This window comes from Chiloscyllium punctatum, chromosome 26, assembly GCF_047496795.1.
Source record: "Chiloscyllium punctatum isolate Juve2018m chromosome 26, sChiPun1.3, whole genome shotgun sequence".
NCBI lineage: Eukaryota > Metazoa > Chordata > Chondrichthyes > Orectolobiformes > Hemiscylliidae > Chiloscyllium > Chiloscyllium punctatum.
In genome coordinates this window covers 45,386,447-45,404,792 of record NC_092764.1, presented here as the reverse complement: position 1 = coordinate 45,404,792, position 18,346 = coordinate 45,386,447, and the positions used below count along the sequence as shown (strand labels likewise).

Genomic DNA, 18,346 nt, shown 5'->3' with positions numbered 1-18,346 from the left:
AATGGTTTAAGTACTCAATAAGTATCTCATTTCAGTTTTTACTTAAAAAGGTAACAAAACAGAGACTCCGCAAGAGTAGGAACTGAAGACAAATGTCAGGATTGAACAAGAGCAAAACATTAGCAAACAAAAATGAGGACAGAAGTTCCATTGATGAGGCACAGAGTAAGGACCTGCAGGTGGCTAATAAAGTTCCTATATACAAAAAGAGAAGTAGAACAAAATATGGGAACTACAAAGTAGTAAGCTTAATGGGAACAACATGAAAGATACTGAAAGCTGCAAAAAAAGAGTGTGACAGAAGAGCATCTACAGACAAAAAAAATTGTCAACCTGCATTTCAAAAGCTTAGCTAACCCGATAGAATTCTTAAAAAGGGAAACAGCACATAAGAGTAATGCAGTTGATGTCAAATACTTCCAGGGGTGAAAGCAATGAGGGCTCTGGCGAAACGTGTGGCAGATCTGAGCAAGAAGTCCACGAAGGATCATCTCACTATTTTTTCTGATATTCACATGGCAGCATGGCCAGCTGCCAGTGGTTGTTTGTGAAACATCTCGTTAACGGTCAAACTTAATGAATTAATATTTATGATATGGAAATCAGAGCTAGTTCCTGGTGAATTCAGCTCAGCACTTGCTCAGAAGGACCCCCAGGTTGGACAGCTGCCACCGTCATGAGCAAGTATAGAGCATGGGCTAACAGAAGACAGGGAGTTGGGATTGGGGGCATTTTCAGGATGGTAATCTGTAACTAATGGAGTGCCACAGGGATCAGTGCTGGAGCCACAACTATTTACAATGTATATTAATGATTTGAATGAGGAAAGTGAATGTCATATAGCCAAGTTTATGGATGACATAAAAATAGATGGGAAGGCAAATGTTGACGATGACACAGAGTCTGGAGAGGGAGAAAGACAGGTTAAGCAAGTGGAAAAACTTGGCAGATAGAATATAATGTGGACAAATATGGATGCTGCTGACCTGCTGTGCATTCTCAACTACATTCTCAACTCTAATCTCCAGCATCTGCAGTCCTCACTTTCGCCAAATATGAGATTATGCATTTTGGCAGGAATAATAGACATTTTGGGCAAAAGCCCTTTGTCAGGAATGCAGGGCTTTTGCCCGAAATGTTGATTTTCCTGCTCCTCAGAACCTGCCTGACCTGCTGCATTTTTCCAGCACCACTCTAATCTAGACTCTGGACTCCAGCATCTGCAGTCCTCATTTTCGCATAATAGAAGAGCTGACTATTATTTACATAGGGAAAGACTTTGAAAGCTACATAAGAGGGGGATTTGGGAGTCCTTGCTCATGAATCACAAAAAGCTAGCATATGGGTTCAAGAGGTAATATAGAAGGCAAATTGAATGTTGGCCTATATTTCATGGGGAATGGAGTATGACAAATGGGAGGCTTTGCTAGAAAAAGGATCCAGTCAGACCACAGATGGATTACTGTGAACAGTTTTGGGCTGACTTCTAAGGAATGATACACTGTCATTGGAGACAGGGGTGCCAGGGAATTCTGGGATATCTGCTGACTGGGGAGTTGTTCCAGTAGTCGTGAGTTTGTAAGATGCAGACAGAAAACCCATCTGACCTCGCAGCAGAAATCCCTCCAAAATACCTGATGCAATCAGCACTTTTAGCAAAAAAAAGAAAGATTCAGTCCTTCAATTTTCAATATTGTACAGTTCAAAAACTTGAAGACTTGTCTATATAAAGCCAGGAGACAGGGAACAAAATGGAAGCAAAACCAAATTTAAATAAGTATAGAGTAGATAATGGGAGTTATTTATATTGGAGGAAAGTTATATTAGACAACAGCAATTGTGCTGGGACCATTGTTGTTCATAACTTAATAATTTTGATGAAGGGACAAATAACTCTGAGAAACCAACAAACTGGGGGTAGAGCTAACACGGAGGAAGACTGCAATATATAACAACATTTGAAAACCTACAGACTAAGCCACTTGACCAAGGAAGATAGAGAAGCAGAAACATCACTTTCTGTCTTAGAAAATAAGAAACTAAATGGAAAGAAGAGCAAATAGATCTAAGGATGCTGGTGAACACATCATTAAAAACAGCATGGCTTTGCAGCAAGACAATGAAATTGTAAATAAAGCACTGGGACTTATTCCTGGATGTGTAGAATTCAAAAGTAGTGAAGACATGCTAAACCTAGTCGCAGTCAGGGCCCATTTCGTAGCACTGTGCAGAGTTCTGGTTTCCATACTACAACAGAACCACTGCAGAAAGTCCAACCATGATGGTCAAGGGTGGTATCAGAATGGAGAGATTACAGTCAGGAAAGACTGCAGGCTGGTAGCTTTTACTTCAGAAAAGAGAATCAGAGGCGATCCTGACAGGATCTCATAAAAGTGTGAAAAATTATGAATGGTTTGATCGGTTAGATATGGAGACTATGCTTTCACTTGCAACTTTGTCCAAAGAACTTTGTTACAAAAGTGCAAAATAAAGTAATATATTGTCTCATGCAGCTGGAAGTGGGGTACTCAATATAAAACAAGTTTCTCAGGTGAATACTTGAAAAATCACTATATTTTAACATATTGCATTTTTTTTAAATTTCAAAAGTAGGCACAAACTGAAATTTTCTTGCCTGCACAGGCTAAATCTTAATGCAATGCTTTGTCAATACCATGAAGATCATGAATAGTTACATTGTACCTTACATTCTGGTGCCTCTTTACATACAAGCTGTGGAAATTATCACGCTTGTGTGGGTAATAATTACTTTCTTTCAAACGTTCAATAATAGCAAGTTTCATTTCCATAGATATATAAACTGGCAACACTGATAACAGCAGGCTTTCCTGGAATAAAAGAAATGGTGCAGGGTAAATGTACATAACACCTTCAATATTTTATTGTCACCTTAGCATAACCATTCATTTGATTTATTAAAATTGATATGGCTTGAGGTCATGTGAATCAACCTCACTACTCGGGAATGAATCCTGCAGACTGCAATGTCAGTGTTTAGCACCTCCAAGCCAAGGATAAAATAACCACATCTTCAGACACCTTTAACATCCTACCAAATACTACATCCCCAAAGCAGACATCCCAAGAACTTTTTGAGTAGCGTTGAATATTAAGTGACAATTACAGAGAACTCAGTTTGGACTGTGGCTTCTTTTGAAGGTCGTAATCATCAAATTCCACACTTTAGTTGGGGGCCTTACTTACAAATAAATACGGCAAATTCAAGCAACCCATGCATTGATCTTTCAACAATTTAAAGCATTCACCCTGAAACCATGCAATTCACCCGTCCATATTTATAATTAACTCTTCCAGGAGGGAACTCCCTGGGAGAAACCCAGAATTGGGATAACTCTAGCATTAGTCAGGTCAAGTCCACAACAGTTATATTGAACTTGTATAAAACTAACTTTGCATATGTGAGGTTGGGGGTGGGGGGGGGGGGGAGGTGGAGTGGGTATGGGGGGAAGAATATTCACACAAATGGTACTGCATATATGTGCTATGGGACTATTCTCCATCAAATAAAGGTTGAGACATGATTTACTAGAGGTCTTCAAAACCACGAGGGGTCTGGACAGAATCAGATAATACGAAATTGTTCCCATTGGTGGAAGTATTGAGAACTAGTAGTCACCAATTTAAGGTTACCGGCAAAAGAGGTGGTGGTAACATTTGGTATAGGTTTAAGGTGAGAGGGGAAAAATTTTAAAGGCATCACTTTTTCACAGAGGATGGTGCAGGTATGGAATGAGCTGCCAGAGGAAGCGGTAGAGGCAGATACAGCCACAACATTTAAACGATATTTTGACAGGTACACGGAGAGGTCACATTTAAAGGGATTTGGGCCAAGCGCAAAAAAAGGGACTAGTTCTGTTCAGGAAACATGGCCAGTATGGATGGGTTGGGCTTGTGTCAATGTTGTGTGTGTCTCTCTATGACTCTGACTCTCGAACAAAAAATTGTTTTTACACATCAAATGGTTAGGATTGGAATGTATCGCCCGAGAGTGTGGGGGAGTCAGACTCCATCATCACTTTCAAATGGAATTATATAATTATCTGAACAGAAAAGAATTTCAGGGCGACAGGGAAAAAGGCAAGCAAGTGGAATTAAAGGTATATTGCTAGCATGGATATGACAAGCTAAGTGACTTACTTCAAAAGTTCTAACTATTGTATGATCCTAGGGAAAGCTCAACTCATGGAAATCTACATCAATCTTGGTGGAAGAGTAAAGTAGTCACAATATTTACATAATATATTGCTCCCCAAGACATTTTGGGAAAGCTTAATCCAATCTTTAATCATAATACTTTTAAACAGAAGGAAATGGATTGCACATTGTATCATTCTCCTCAGTAAAACTCTTGTTATGAACTGGAATTGAAGACAAACTTTACTATCCTCACCTGTTGTTTCTTCTTAATATCCAACTGCATCCTTATTTGTATGCAGCTTAAAGTGTCCTCATAAGTTTGCTCTAAGGCACGTTCCATTGAGAATTTATGAAAAAGGCCAATCAAGCAGCCACAGAAAAATATTACAGCATTGGAAATCAACTGGAATACAAAAATAAAGGTTAGTATTTAAATGTAGTATTGGATTTGTCTAATGTATTATTTATATAACACTTAACATCCAAATCTTCACTGAAAGGTTGAATTGCTCTATTTTATACAGCTTTTATGAGCCAACTATACTCTTATGGTTTCAAATCATAGTTACACCTAATTTGACTGTATGTGTGTTGGTTAACTTATATGGGGGAAAGGAAACTAATTGCCAGAGTCTGGTAGTTTTGCTGCAGAGCAAAGTTTGGTCAAGACATTTAAAAGGGGGAGGTGAACACAATCTGGCATGAATGGCACAGAGTAGCAGACAGCTTATTGTAGGAGTCTTGTAGAAACAGGAGGAGAACTTCAGCTGTGTAACAGCAGCCTCCTTATAGTCCATTTAAGAACCATTGTTTGGAACAACCTGGGTACCTAAAAACCGGCTTGGGTTTCCACAACAATCAAATATAAATACTGCAATGAGGTTCTTGCCTGGTGCAGGTTGGAAATCTTGACAACTACTCAGAAGGCCACTCTCAAATACGTTGATGGCCAGTAGACTCTCTGAATAAAATCACTTCCTCCTACCATGAGTGGAATGACAAATGAAATTCTCAATATTGTTTCTTAACTTTCTTTTAATTTGTCCCTGAATCTGTACATGACATCTAACATCCATTAACGATCGGAGAATGCTTTAGAAACTGAAGTGTAAAGTGCCTGGTTGGAAGATGGTAATGGCTGCATTTCCTTCCCACTTGGTTGTATTACCATGCGATGACCAGCTGAGAGCAGCCCAAAAAAGTAAGAGCTTTATTGGAGACAAAAACAAAGTGGCTAAAGAACGCAAACTTATTTTTTTTAAAAAGCACTTCTTTCTGGTAGTTGATACCAGCTTCATAAACTGGTTTAGCATTTTTAAAGTCAGAAGTCACATGACACCAGGTTTATTTGAAATGACGAGCTTTCAGAGCATTGCTCCTTCATCAGGTGACTTCACACCAGTATCTCTGCATCTTGGCAACTCAGAGTTACGATTGCATAAACCACTTTAAAAGATTAGTACTCAACTTTACAAAGCCTACATAAAACAATAACAGAAATTGCTGGTGAAACTCATCATGAAGAATCACTGGACCCGAAGTGTTAACTCTGCTTTTTCCCCACAGATGCTGCCAAATCTGTTGAGTTTCACCAGCAATTTCTGTTTTTGTTTCAGGTTTCCAACACTCTCAGTTCTTTGTTTCATATAGAAAAATAAAACAATGTTTTCTAAGCAAATTCTGGTGGTAGAAACAGATTACACAGATGCAGGTTACATAAAGGACATTAAAAATCAGCTTGTCATGAGCTGATGTTTCTCTATTCTGTTATGACCCAGTAAACTCTGCCAAACATTGACGTTGCTTACCCATGTACACTTGTAAACAACAGAGTAAATACAACTAAAATGCTGTGCTACAATCATTATATTGCTCGGACGTTTGTTGTTGATGAGTCATCCATTGAGAAAGATAAGTATTTGTAGAATCTCTTTATCCTTAAACATTAATATATAGAAGAAAAACAAAACTTAGTTACAAAATCAGTGATAAGCTGTCTAATTCCCAAAATCTGTTTGCAGCTCATCTATACGGCCTATCTTTAGCTTTAATAATTATAATAAAATTCAGGATTGAAGAAAATCATAGAATTACAGGAATTGTTTTAATGCAGAAGGAGGCCATTCAGCCCATCTGCATGTCTGCACAATTTCTATTTCCTTGTGCCAATCCAGTCTTTCCCCCCTATCCCTGAACACCACTTCTATCCAAATAATTATCCAATGCCCTCTTGAATGCCTCAATTGAACCTACCCCACTGCATTTTCAGGCAGTGCATTCCCAATTCTAACCATTTGCTAACTGAAAAATCTCACAACACCCTTGCTTTGTATGCATATCACTTTAAATCTGCACCCTTTTTGTTTTTTGTTATTTTCCGAATGGTAACAGCTCCCCCATCTATTCTATCCAGCCCAAGCACCATTTTGAAAACCTGCATCAAATTTCCTCTCAGCCTCCTCCTCTCCAAGGAGGATAGTCCCAAATTCTTCCATCTATCCCCACATCTGAAGTTTCTCATTCCTGGAACCATTCTTGTAAAGAACTTCTGCACTCTCTCCAATGCATTCACATCTGACTGATATTGAGGCACTTACAACTGTACACAATCCTGCAGCTCAGGTCTGAGTGTCTTGTACAAAACTCACATCACCTACTGCTTTACTACTCTATGCCACAATTAATTAAACGAAGAACACCGTATGCTTTATTAACTGCTCTCTCCACCTAGTTTAACACCTTCAAAGATCTGTGCGCATGTACACTCAGGTTCCTTTGCTCCTGCACCCCCTTTAGAATCATACCCCCTATTTAATATTGTCTTTCGATGTTCTTCCAACAAAAGTGTATCATCTCACACTTCTTTGCATTGAATCTCATCTGCCATATTCCACCATTGCCAATGCCCTTGGACATTACCTTCCTCACAGTTTACAATTCTTTCAAGCATAGTGTCGTGTGCAAACTTAGAATTAGTCTTCTGCACACGAAAGACACAGATCATCACCATATTTCAAGAAAAGCAAGGTCCCAATACCAAGCCCAGGGGAACATTAGTATAAGCCAATCCGAAAAGTATCTATTGCTCATTACACTCAATCTCCTATCACGCAGTCAATTTTTGTATCCAATTAGACTTACAAAATTTCTCTTTACTGGAACAAGAAAATATAGCATCCTACAGGGAGATTTAGGTGATATGAGTGTAATTAATTGAACAAATTATATTCAATACTTTTCCAAATTCTGCCACTACTAGCAGTGATCATTTTAATTTGTCTGGTAGACGATGACAGAAAACTGCTTATCAAATTTTAAAATTACAACATTGCAAGCCCCTTTTCCAAACTGGAATTTAGATAGGCCAAGTTCAAAGCTCAGTAAATATGCCACACAACATTGTGAACTACACTAGTAGTAAATTATAGTAAAGGATGCTTAGCTATCATTAAATTTAATTACTATAATTACTTCTCCCTTCGGATTGTGATTATGTGCCAATCAATCACACCACCAGCTATCTATAGAAAATCCTACTGAGTACGGCTCAGACTGAAAAAGATCAGCAATAACAAATCACAATTTTGCCCTCAACCTCAGCATGCCCTGACAAGGATAGCAAACCAAGGTAAAGCCACTGCATTCAAAAGTTGGTGGAATTGTCCCTTTACTCCCCCACCTCCAATAGTCCTAAATTCTTCTCCTATTAGATCTTTCACACAGCAGAGTCTGGTAACAGGTTATAATTTCTGTGGCCAATTTTTCTTGGAGGTAAGCTCACTCGATGCAGTGCATGACCTCTGCCAAATGCAAAAGTATAAATTGCCATTTGAAATAGCGGCTGGGTGATCCACACAGCACAAAAAATGTGAAAACCTGAGCTTCGCTGTTGACAATATCTACTTGTAGTTCATGGTGAAATCAAATAAAAACAACAAGTGTCACCTGGAAAACCTCAAATATGTTGCTAGATCGAAATAGAATCAAAAAGTTTTGTTTAAGTCAAACAATGAGAATGGGATCTGAATAATTTATGGTATCCAAATTTCTATGTTACAGTCTCTAACACTTTGCCTGCTGCTTATATCTCCAGATGATATGAGGCTAGGCCCAGCAGCTGAGTCAGAAAAAAACAGCTGAGGCCCTACAAAAGGAGGTTGTACAATTCTATCCATTGAGACTTCTGACAGACAAATAAAAAGGAACAAGTACATTATGTATGCTGCAGGAACAGCAAAAAGGTGAAATGGAAACAAATGTTTAGGTGCATTCTAGGTTCACCTTTAGGTACATCAGATATCTGTGCAAAGGAGACTATTGAAAGGTGGGGCATGATTTTCCCATATTCTAAGTATTGGTGGGGGGCAGGGATTGGTGGGGGGGGGGGCGGTGTGAGGGTGTGAGATGGTGAGTTGCTCATTAATTGATGACTTAAGGGCACGAGGGGGAGCTTCTCGTCTAGCATTCAATTTTTCAGCTGGCAAGAAGAAGGCAAGTTACTCTCCGGGACCAATTCACACCATTATTTCCCTTTCTCATCACCTCTTTCACCACCTCCAGTAAGGAGAAAATTGCATTCATGATGGGAAGTATCCAAGATCTGAAATGACAATGACAATTAGGTGTAGGGACACTAGTTTGAGGTTTGCCAGGATGTTAGACCAATGAAGCACGGTTGTAAGCTGGCGAAGGGAACTTCACATAAAACAAAAATCAGGAAGATCAAGTTCATACAAAATAAATAAAAGCACTTAGAATGATCTTCCAGATAGCAAAGTGGAGTAGTAAGGACGAAAACCTAAAGATAAGTTAGTTAACCAGGAGAATGTATTCTTTGTGCACATTTTAGTTTCTTCACTGCTTATGGGGGAACATATTGCTTGTTATCATATATCATTGATCACAATTAAAGGACATACAGTTTTTTGCAAAGTTTCTTAAATTCATTTTAATCTAACAATACTGAATTTGGCATTAAGAAATGTAACAAGATTTCATCATACCACATTTTTGTCATTGGGCTTTTGCTTTCAATTCACTCATTTGCATACATCATTTATGTATTCATTTTAGTTTGCATAAAGTGAGATATCAATGTATTCGCTTCTCATTTATGAATGCATTATCATCTTCGATACGTATGTGTGTCAAACCTACTGACTTAATCATGGAGTTTTGACTTCGATGAGTAGCGGGTCCAAAAGGAAAGAGAAAATAATACAAACCACTTCGAAACTTCAAGTAAACTCACCTGATAAGTAAGTAAACTGATTGGTAAAACTCCAAAATGAATACTGAGGGTAACAATATGAGAGATGGATGACAGGATACTGGCAAAGATGGCATCTCGTATACATAATGGCAGCATTGTATACAAAACAAAGTTTATGTACAAAAAGAATGGTACCTTAAACGAAAATAGAAAATAAAGGTTTATTATTTAAATCTCGAATTTGTATCCTGTACTTGTAAAACAATCCTCCAAATAAAACAATTTGTTTTTTTACTCTTTATATCACAGGACAAGTTTTAAAAGTCCCCTCTTTGACATCATACCCTCAACAAAGGCAAGAGGTGACACAGTCCTTTGCTTTAGCAATGTGCAAACAACACCGTTACTAAGAGATATGAAAGGGTGCTCTTCAATTTTCTCTCTCTCCTGTGCGATGTTGACTTATTCAAGATTTGTATTTCCATACAAATACCACAATAAATGGCAGAGCAGGGAAATCTGATTCCTCCTAAATGCAGAGGCACCACACTCTACTCAAATGGAGAGGACAATAGGACTTTGAAATAGCTACAAGAACTGGAGGTGATTGTTATTGATTCTTTAGGAAGTGTTGCTGGATTTAATCACATGGGATGCTGTAATTCTTCATAATTTAAACATAGTTTAATAGGATTTCTCTTTCACATTGTGAGTGCAATTGCAATGTACTGCATTTACCAACCAGAGGTTGCCCTCTGGAGATGTAATTGGTTCTTAAAGAGGTTCCAGGGTGTACACCTGCACTATTTCTCATTAACCTGTTCAGAGAGGTTATTACACCTCCTGAGCAGGCAAAACTTGAACCTGGGCCTCCTGACTCCAACATAGTGCTTCTATCCTAGCACCACATGAACCTTAAAGACTACTCTAAGTATATACTGGGCTTAAATATCAGGCTGACTGTGCTTTTTAAGAGGCAAAACACTACTCCAGAACAATGCATTGACTATAGGAGTTGGAAGATCATGTTACAGCTGTATAGAAATTAGTTGGGCCACGATTGGAATACAGTACTGAGTGCAATTCTGGTCTCCTTCCTATCGGAAAGATGTTGTGAAACTTGAAAGGGTTCAGAAGAGATTTACAAGGATGTTGCCAGGTTTGGGGGATTCGAGCTATAGGGAGAAGCTGAATAAACTGGGGCTATTTTCCTTGGAGCATCAGAGGCTGAGGGGTGACCTTATAGGGGTTCATAAAACCATGAGGGGCATGGATAAGATAAAAGGTCTCTTCCCAGGGTTGGGGAAGTCCAAAACTAGAGGGCACAGGTTTAAGGTGAGAGGGGAAAGATTTAGAAGGGACCTAAGGGGACCTGTATGCAGAGGGTGGTACGTGTGTGGACTGAGCTGCCAGAGGAAGTGGTGGAGGCTGGTACAATTACAACATTTAAAAGGCATCTGGATGGGTATATGAATAGAAAGGGTTTAGTGGGATAGAGGCCAAATGCTGGCAAATGGGACGACATTGACCTATGATATCTAGTCGGCATGGACGAGTTGAGCGAAGGGTCTGTATCCATGCTGTATATCTCCATGACTCCATAAAGCCCTCTCAGCTTTTTTGTGTGCAGACTATTCAATTCATAAGTTAATTTTTTTTGTTTCCCACAATTGCTTAAAGGAGACAGCTTGTGATCAGTGTACTGGGTTCCTTCCAGCTTTCTGCACACTACTGTCGTGTGTAGGCTGAATGAAGCATTGCTCAGAATATCAATTAATACCCATGTTTGCAATAGTACCAGGTATAATTGTATAGTGGCTATATATTGAGCAAACAATCTAGGAAGCTGGACTAATGATCTGGAGGCATGTGTTCAAATCTTATCATGACAATGGAGGAAATTTAAAATTCAGTAAATTAAATGAAACTGGAACATCAAAAATATTTGATATGGAGGTGCTGGCATCACTAATGTGACTAAAAAACCATGAGACAGTTCGAAAAATTGTCACCTACTTTTAATCAGTCTTTACTCAACAGGGCTTATGCGTTCCTCCAAATTGTTAACTGCGGTCTCAGTCACATTAAGAGAAAACAATAGTAAAACCAGAGAAATCACCCAGCACAACTGAGGCAATAGGTATGACAAGATATCATAGGTAAATGTAGTCCCATTTGCCAGCATTTGGCCTCTATCCCTCTAAACCCTTTCTATTCATATACCCATCCAGATGCCTTTTAAATGTTGTAATTGTACCAGCCTCCACCACTTCCTCTGGCAGCTCATTCCATACATGTACCACCCTCTGCATACAGGTCCCCTTAGGTCCCTTTTAAATCTTTCCCCTCTTACCTTAAACCTATGCCCTCTAGTTTTGGACCTCCCTAACCCTGGGAAGAGACCTTGTCTATTTACCCTATCTATGCCCCTCATGGGTTTATAAACTCCTATAAGGTCACCCCTCAGCCTCTGATGCTCCAAGGAAAATAGCCCCAGTTTATTCAGTTTCTCTCTATAGCTCGAAGCCCCCAAACCTGGAAACATCCTTGTAAATCTTTTCTGAATCCTTTTCAAGTTTCACAACATCCTTCATATAGCAGGGAGACCAGAATTGCACTCAGTACTGTATTCCAGTAGTGGCCCAACTAATATCTGTATCAGTATGTCTTCCTCCCGAATATCTGAGGACTTTAAGCTGAAATTGGGACAACAATCCTATAGGCTGGTCAAGCATTCAGGCTTCAAGACTCTTGATATCGGGTCAACTTCAAGTAAGGAAACCTGTTGATAACCATCTTCTTCCCTTCTTCAATTGATGAATCTGTTAAACATCACATGGAAGAAGAACAGATGGTAGTCCTGAAATAAAACAATCAATTTTTGGGACAATTTTTACCAAAAGGGTAGCACTGATACTGACAGAACCATAAAGGAAACTGAGGCAGTGAGAAAACCAACATGGGGGACAAACCAATTTGGCCACCACCTCAGTTAATGTACTCTGCCCATGAAAGTTATAAAGTAGGAGTTATCACTGCACAGATCCCGTGGAAATCAAGTCCCATTTTTAAAGTGTAGAGATGTTTCATCACTAGCATATGCCAACAGTCCAATATAGCCACAACACTGGCATCTAACAAATCAGATGGAAAATTATTTGGATATGTCTTATGCACAAAAAGCAGGCCAATGCTCACTGGCTCACGATTTCCACATCAACCTATTCTCAAATAAATAACAAAGTGAAGGAAGAGGTCAGCAACAGTGCTATCAAGTGGCACTTACACAACAATTACCTGCTCACTGATGCTCAGCTTGGATTTAGCCAAGGCCGTTCAGCTTCTGAGCTCTTCACAGCCTTGGTTCAAACATGGGCTGAACTCCAGAAATGAAGTGAGTGTGACTACCCTTGACATTAAGGCAGCAATTAAATCAAATGCCCACATAAAACTGAATCCAGTGGAAATCAGGCAAAACATCTTCACTACACTGCTCACCACAGAGGAAGATGGTTGCTGCAGACCAGTTATCTGCATCTCAGGACACCTCTGCTAGAATTCCTCAAGTGGATGTCCTAGGCCCAACCATTTTCAGCTGCTTCATCATTAACCTTCCCTCCAACATAAGGTCAGAGATGGGGCTGTTTGCTAATGATTGCAGTGTTCAGCTTCATTCACAACTCATCAGATATGGAATCAGTCTATGCCCAAATATAGGAAGACCTGCACCACATTCAGTGGCTGATAAGTAATAAATAACATTTATTCCATACATAGGAGATTGATACGTGACCTTATAGAGGTTTATAAAATAAAGAGAGGTATAGATAAGGTGAATGGTAGGAGTCTTTTCCCCAGGGTGAGAGATTTCAAGACCAAGGGGCATATTGTTAAGGTGAGATGAGAAAGATTTAAAAAAGACACGAGGAGCAATTTTCTTTTTCTGAAACACAATGATGCATGTGGAATGAACTTCCAGAGGAAGTAGTGGATGTGGCTATAGTTACAACATTTGAAAGACATGTGGATAAGGACATGAATAGGGAAAGATTGGAGCGATATGGGCCAAGCATAGGCAAGTAGGACTAGTCTAGTTTGGGACTGGTTGGACCAAAGGGCCTGTTTCTGTGCTGTGTGACTCTAAATGCCAAGCAATGACCATCGCCAACAAGAGGTGGTCTAATTACACCCCCCCTTGACATTCAATGGAGGGGGGGGGTGTAATTCCCCATTCTCATCTTCCAGGGAGTGTGGATGCAATCCCAATTAATCAGGAACCGAACTGGATTGAAATCTCGCGCCGGGCTGTACCCATATCCGCAGCAGGTCTCCAAGGTGAACAGCCTCTGGCATGTTGGAACAATGTAGGTAAGGGAAGTCGGCAAGTCAGATCCGTAACTGCGGGATAAGGATTGGCTCTAAGGGCTGGGTCGGTCGGGCTACAAGTGCAGATCAGTAGTTTGATATTCTGTAGTGGGTTATTCAGCTGCTGACTTGAGAAATGAATTCCAGAATTTCTAAGGCACAAATCAGTGTTATGGAATGCTCCCCACTTATGTGGATAACGCTAACTTCAACTAGTCAAGAAGCTTAACATTATCTGGAATAAAGCAGCTTGCTTTACTGGCACTCCATTCCCCACTGAAGACATTCATCTCGTCCACAGGGTGCACACTGTAGTCTTAGCGTGTTCAATCTACGAAGTACATGCCAGCGATTTGACAGCATCTCTTAAACCCCTTGGTCTTGATTATCTGAAGGAAGTAGTGCAGCATGCACATGGGAACACCCATTAGCCACAGGTCCCCCATTTAAGTCATGCACCATCCCGCCTTGGAAATATGTCACCATTGTCATTGGATCAAGATACGACAATTCCCTAAGGAACATCACTGTCGGGTTTCCCTTCATCACCCCATTTGCAGCAGTTCAAGGTGGCAACTCAAGAGCAGTTAAGTTTTCAATAAATGATGGCAGTGCCAGCAACAACACTATCCAATGAATGAAAAAAAAATTGAAGCTTAAAAGAAAGAAATTACTTGAAAGACTGGATCTCCAATATTGCAGCATAGTTTAATTGAAATCAAAGGCTTCATATCAAGTAATGAACATAATTTCAATGGTTTCAAACCATGTTTTTCCAAAGGTTACCTACTAAGAGAAACTGATTCAACAAGAGTTGAAAAATTAGAAGCTAATTTCATATTGGCTTAAATCGCACATTTAATAAAATTTCCAGTTGACGAATCTGGAAAAGTGACCTGATTTCACTTGAGATACACAGGGTGTAACTTATTAAAGGGATCTCTTAAGTTCCCTTGGGAAGTTTTGTTTAAAAAAAAACTGCAGGAATAAAGCAACTTTCGGCTAAAATTACAGAAGAATCCATGCAGAAATTCAACACCAAAGAATTTAAGACAAAACAAATGTGCACCATAACAGGAAGTTAAAAATTGAAATGAGCTTACCTGGTCCCAAGCAGAGATAATACCACCAGCAAAGATGAAAACATACCCCATAGTGAGAAGACAAATCCAAATGACTAATGCAAATATCTTCATCCATCTTTGAAATAACGACTCAATGCAGACAAGAATAAAAATCACTATAAATATGCCCAAAGCAGTGCATAATGTAATAAAAAAGAGAAGGTGCATCTGAACATTCTGTTTGAAAGAAAATACATAATTAATATGAATTATATAGGACTTGATTTCCATTTGTGAAGCATTGTAATTATATATAGTTATTCATTACCACAATCACATAGAAGGCTTGACAACAGTAACTGTTATAGTGCCACATCAAAAGGCACATACTTTAATTAATTCAAATATCAAACCATTTTCTAGACCATTAAAGGTTGCCTCACTGTTGTCTCTTCAGTGATTACTTCTCCAATGGATGGTCAGTGCACGGATAGGATAACCTAATTACCTGTGGCTCAGTGCCAAAGCTCGTTATGAGTTGAGAATCAGAGTGCCTTGAATATCTAACTCTGACTTCAGAACAGGCATCAATCTCTCCCTTTTCACACTTGTCCGTCAATGTGGCTAATTCAGTTTTATATCATTAATTCAACTGAAACTGTGGATTTTTCTCTCTACTGTTTGCAGCTCAGTAAATCATAAATTTTCTCTCTGACTTCATGGTGAAATCTTGAGTGCTATGGACCCATAGGAGGATAGGTCCATGATTTGCATCTCATCCACAGATTGAGTAGCTGATCTATATCAACTGGGGATATCCACCACCCAAAACTTGGAAACTTCATCTGATTTAAGATTCCACCATAAAAAGAGAAACACATGGTGCAAAACCATTTTGCATTAAAAAAAATCAATTTTGTGATCACATTTAGTCATTTTTCCACCTACACCATCCAAAAATATGCATACATTTTGATCTCTATGTTGTGTTAGTTTATTCCCAAAGAAGGAAATTAAAATGGTGCCTGCCCCAAAAATTATGAAGGAAATATTTGAGTAATTTGGTAGATGTTCGCTGGTATTTACAGGTTTGAGATCAGTTGCATTGAAAACGATTCATTAATTTAATTGGGCAACATTGTGCCAGATATTTATTCTTCTTCATAAGCAATTGAGTTAATCATGATTTTTTTTTTGTATGACAAACATTAATGAGGCCTGGGTGGTATGACAACTTAGAAATACAACACCCTGGTGACCAAAACATCAGCTGGTGTGGCACCAACCTCTGCCGAATATAAACAGCACAAGGTCAGCAGCAGGAATTCAGAAATTTATTTTTAAAAAATTACATTGAAGCCATAATTCCAACCAGTGATTTCTCTCTTTTAATAAATGTGACTGACTTACAAAATGAAAAAGGGAATCAATATATTCATTCTCAAGAAAGTCAGTATCTGTAAACCATTCCAACTTCCCATTGTAAAAGGGAAGCTTTGATTTTGATCTGTAGTAATCTAAGTAGTAAACTCTAGACTTGACCATTCCAATGAACTCCTGGTGAAATTTTCCCCATTCTACCTTCTTTAAATCTTGAGATCATCCAAAACACTACAACATGAGTCTTATCTTGCATATTCCCCCATCTCTACTGGTCAAACAAAGACTTGATTTCAAAATTTATTCTCAGTTCAAATTCCTCAGTGGCCTTACTCATTCCTTCTGCCCGCATCTATGAAATCTCCTCCGGCCCCACAACCCTCCAAAATATCCATACTCCTTCAGTTCTGGAAATTTGAACATCTGTGACTGTGCCTTCAGATGCTTTGGTCTAAATCTCTGGAATTCACTCCTTACACCTGCCCATCTATCTCTCTCCTCTTTTATGACACTCCTTAAAACATACCTCCTTCATCTGACCTGACCTTGTATCATGCCTCCATGTCATATTTTGTTTGGCATGCTGCTGTCAAACACCATGGGACATTTTGTTACATTGAAACACTGCATAATTACAAGATCTTACTGTTGGTTGAGGTATTGCTGTGCTGTTAGGAAGGGAGTTTCAGGATTTTGACCCAGTGACGGTGAAAGAATACTGAGATATGAACAATTCCAGATACTGGGAGAAAGTGAAGACTGCAGATGCTGGAAATTAGAGTCGAGAGCGTGATGCTGGAAAAGCACAGCAGGTCAGGCAGCATCTAAGCAGCAGGAGATGCGACGTTTCAGGCATACGCCCTTCATGAGGGATGCCTGATGTAATTTCTGAAGGGCTTATGCTCGAAACATCAAATCTCCTTCTCCTCGGATGCTGCCTGACCTGCTGTGTTTTTCAGCACCACACTCTCGACTCTAATTCCAGAGACAGCACAGTTATATGGAGGTATAGTGTTCTGGTGTGCCTGGCATATGTGAGGAGGCTACAATGTCAAAACTTGTCCCAAGTTCTTTCCTCAAAATGAGACAATAATTGGACAACATAATTCAAAAACAAAACTTCAAAATACCACAGCTTAAAATGCATTGAGTTACTGTGTTATAATTAATTGGCTCTATATGTTTTCAGATCTAAAATATATACCAAATGTGTACTGAAAAATGACACTGGAAAGTAGCATTCTTCATTTACAAAGAATATTAACAATTCGTAATGTATAAGTTGGCAAGATATTTAGACTAACACTTACCAGGTCAATGGAAAAGAAAAGAGCAATCAGAGCTATACAAGCCCCAATGATTATCACTAGGAAGAGGACAACAAGTGGTAGTTGCTGGCTCATACAGCAATAAGTCTCATACAGTGAGTCTGTACTTTTACGAGCTTCATTTTCACTAATAAAGTATTTTCCCCTTGATGGCATTGTTATCAATCAATTTTTTTTCCTTACAAGCTAAAATGTTGGAAGTTCAAAATTTAAAGCATGTCTACCAAGGCTTCTTGTTAAAGGAGATTTTCACTTCCTGTTTGGTTAAAAGCACTGTTCTTGATTTAGTCGCATTCTGGTGTTTTTCTTCCAGCTCAAATGCAGTGTAAAAGGAAGTGGGGATCATTCTGCCCAGTCTTTTCTGACGTTTTGGCCCACCATGTGCTCTTCATCAATTGTAGTTAACATGATTCTTAGCTTTGAAAGAACATCTTGTTTCCAGCACTTCTGAATGATCATTGCCAAATAAATGATATGCTTTACAACATCTGGGAAAGATAGTTACTGCTTTCTCTCGTATTATCTGTCCTGCAAAGAGTAATAAAAGAGGAATAGGTTAGATTGAGCACTTGCAGGTAGGACAATTCATATTATGCATTTCAGCAAATTGCTACTCAATTATTTCTTTCTTAACTGAACATTCACTACAGCTTTGTTGATTGAACTCTGTTTTATAAATACATAATTTTAAGTACCTTCCTACCTATTGTTGATTTATTCTGAAACGGTTATACAATTTCAAAAACCATAATATACATAGAATATATTATAGTAATATAAACCTTAAATACATTAAATTGTTTGGGTTTCAATGAGGA

The 18,346-nt window shown here is 38.9% G+C and overlaps 1 protein-coding gene across 7 annotated transcripts in view; it reads right to left on the bottom strand.

Annotated features, from left to right (window-relative positions):
• The window catches only part of adcy7 (adenylate cyclase 7), a 185,968-nt gene that overhangs the window by 56,762 nt on the left and 110,860 nt on the right, over positions 1–18,346 (bottom strand). For all 7 annotated transcript variants that reach the window (XM_072547328.1, XM_072547327.1, XM_072547325.1 and 4 more), the window contains 5 exons: positions 17,511–18,056; positions 14,860–15,057; positions 9,431–9,586; positions 4,433–4,582; positions 2,704–2,849 (listed from right to left, as the gene is read on the bottom strand). In XM_072547328.1, coding sequence (XP_072403429.1) covers positions 2,704–2,849; positions 4,433–4,582; positions 9,431–9,586; positions 14,860–15,057; positions 17,511–17,684 — 824 coding nt within the window. In that variant the 5' untranslated portion in view covers positions 17,685–18,056. The remainder of the gene's footprint in view (positions 1–2,703; positions 2,850–4,432; positions 4,583–9,430; positions 9,587–14,859; positions 15,058–17,510; positions 18,057–18,346) is intronic.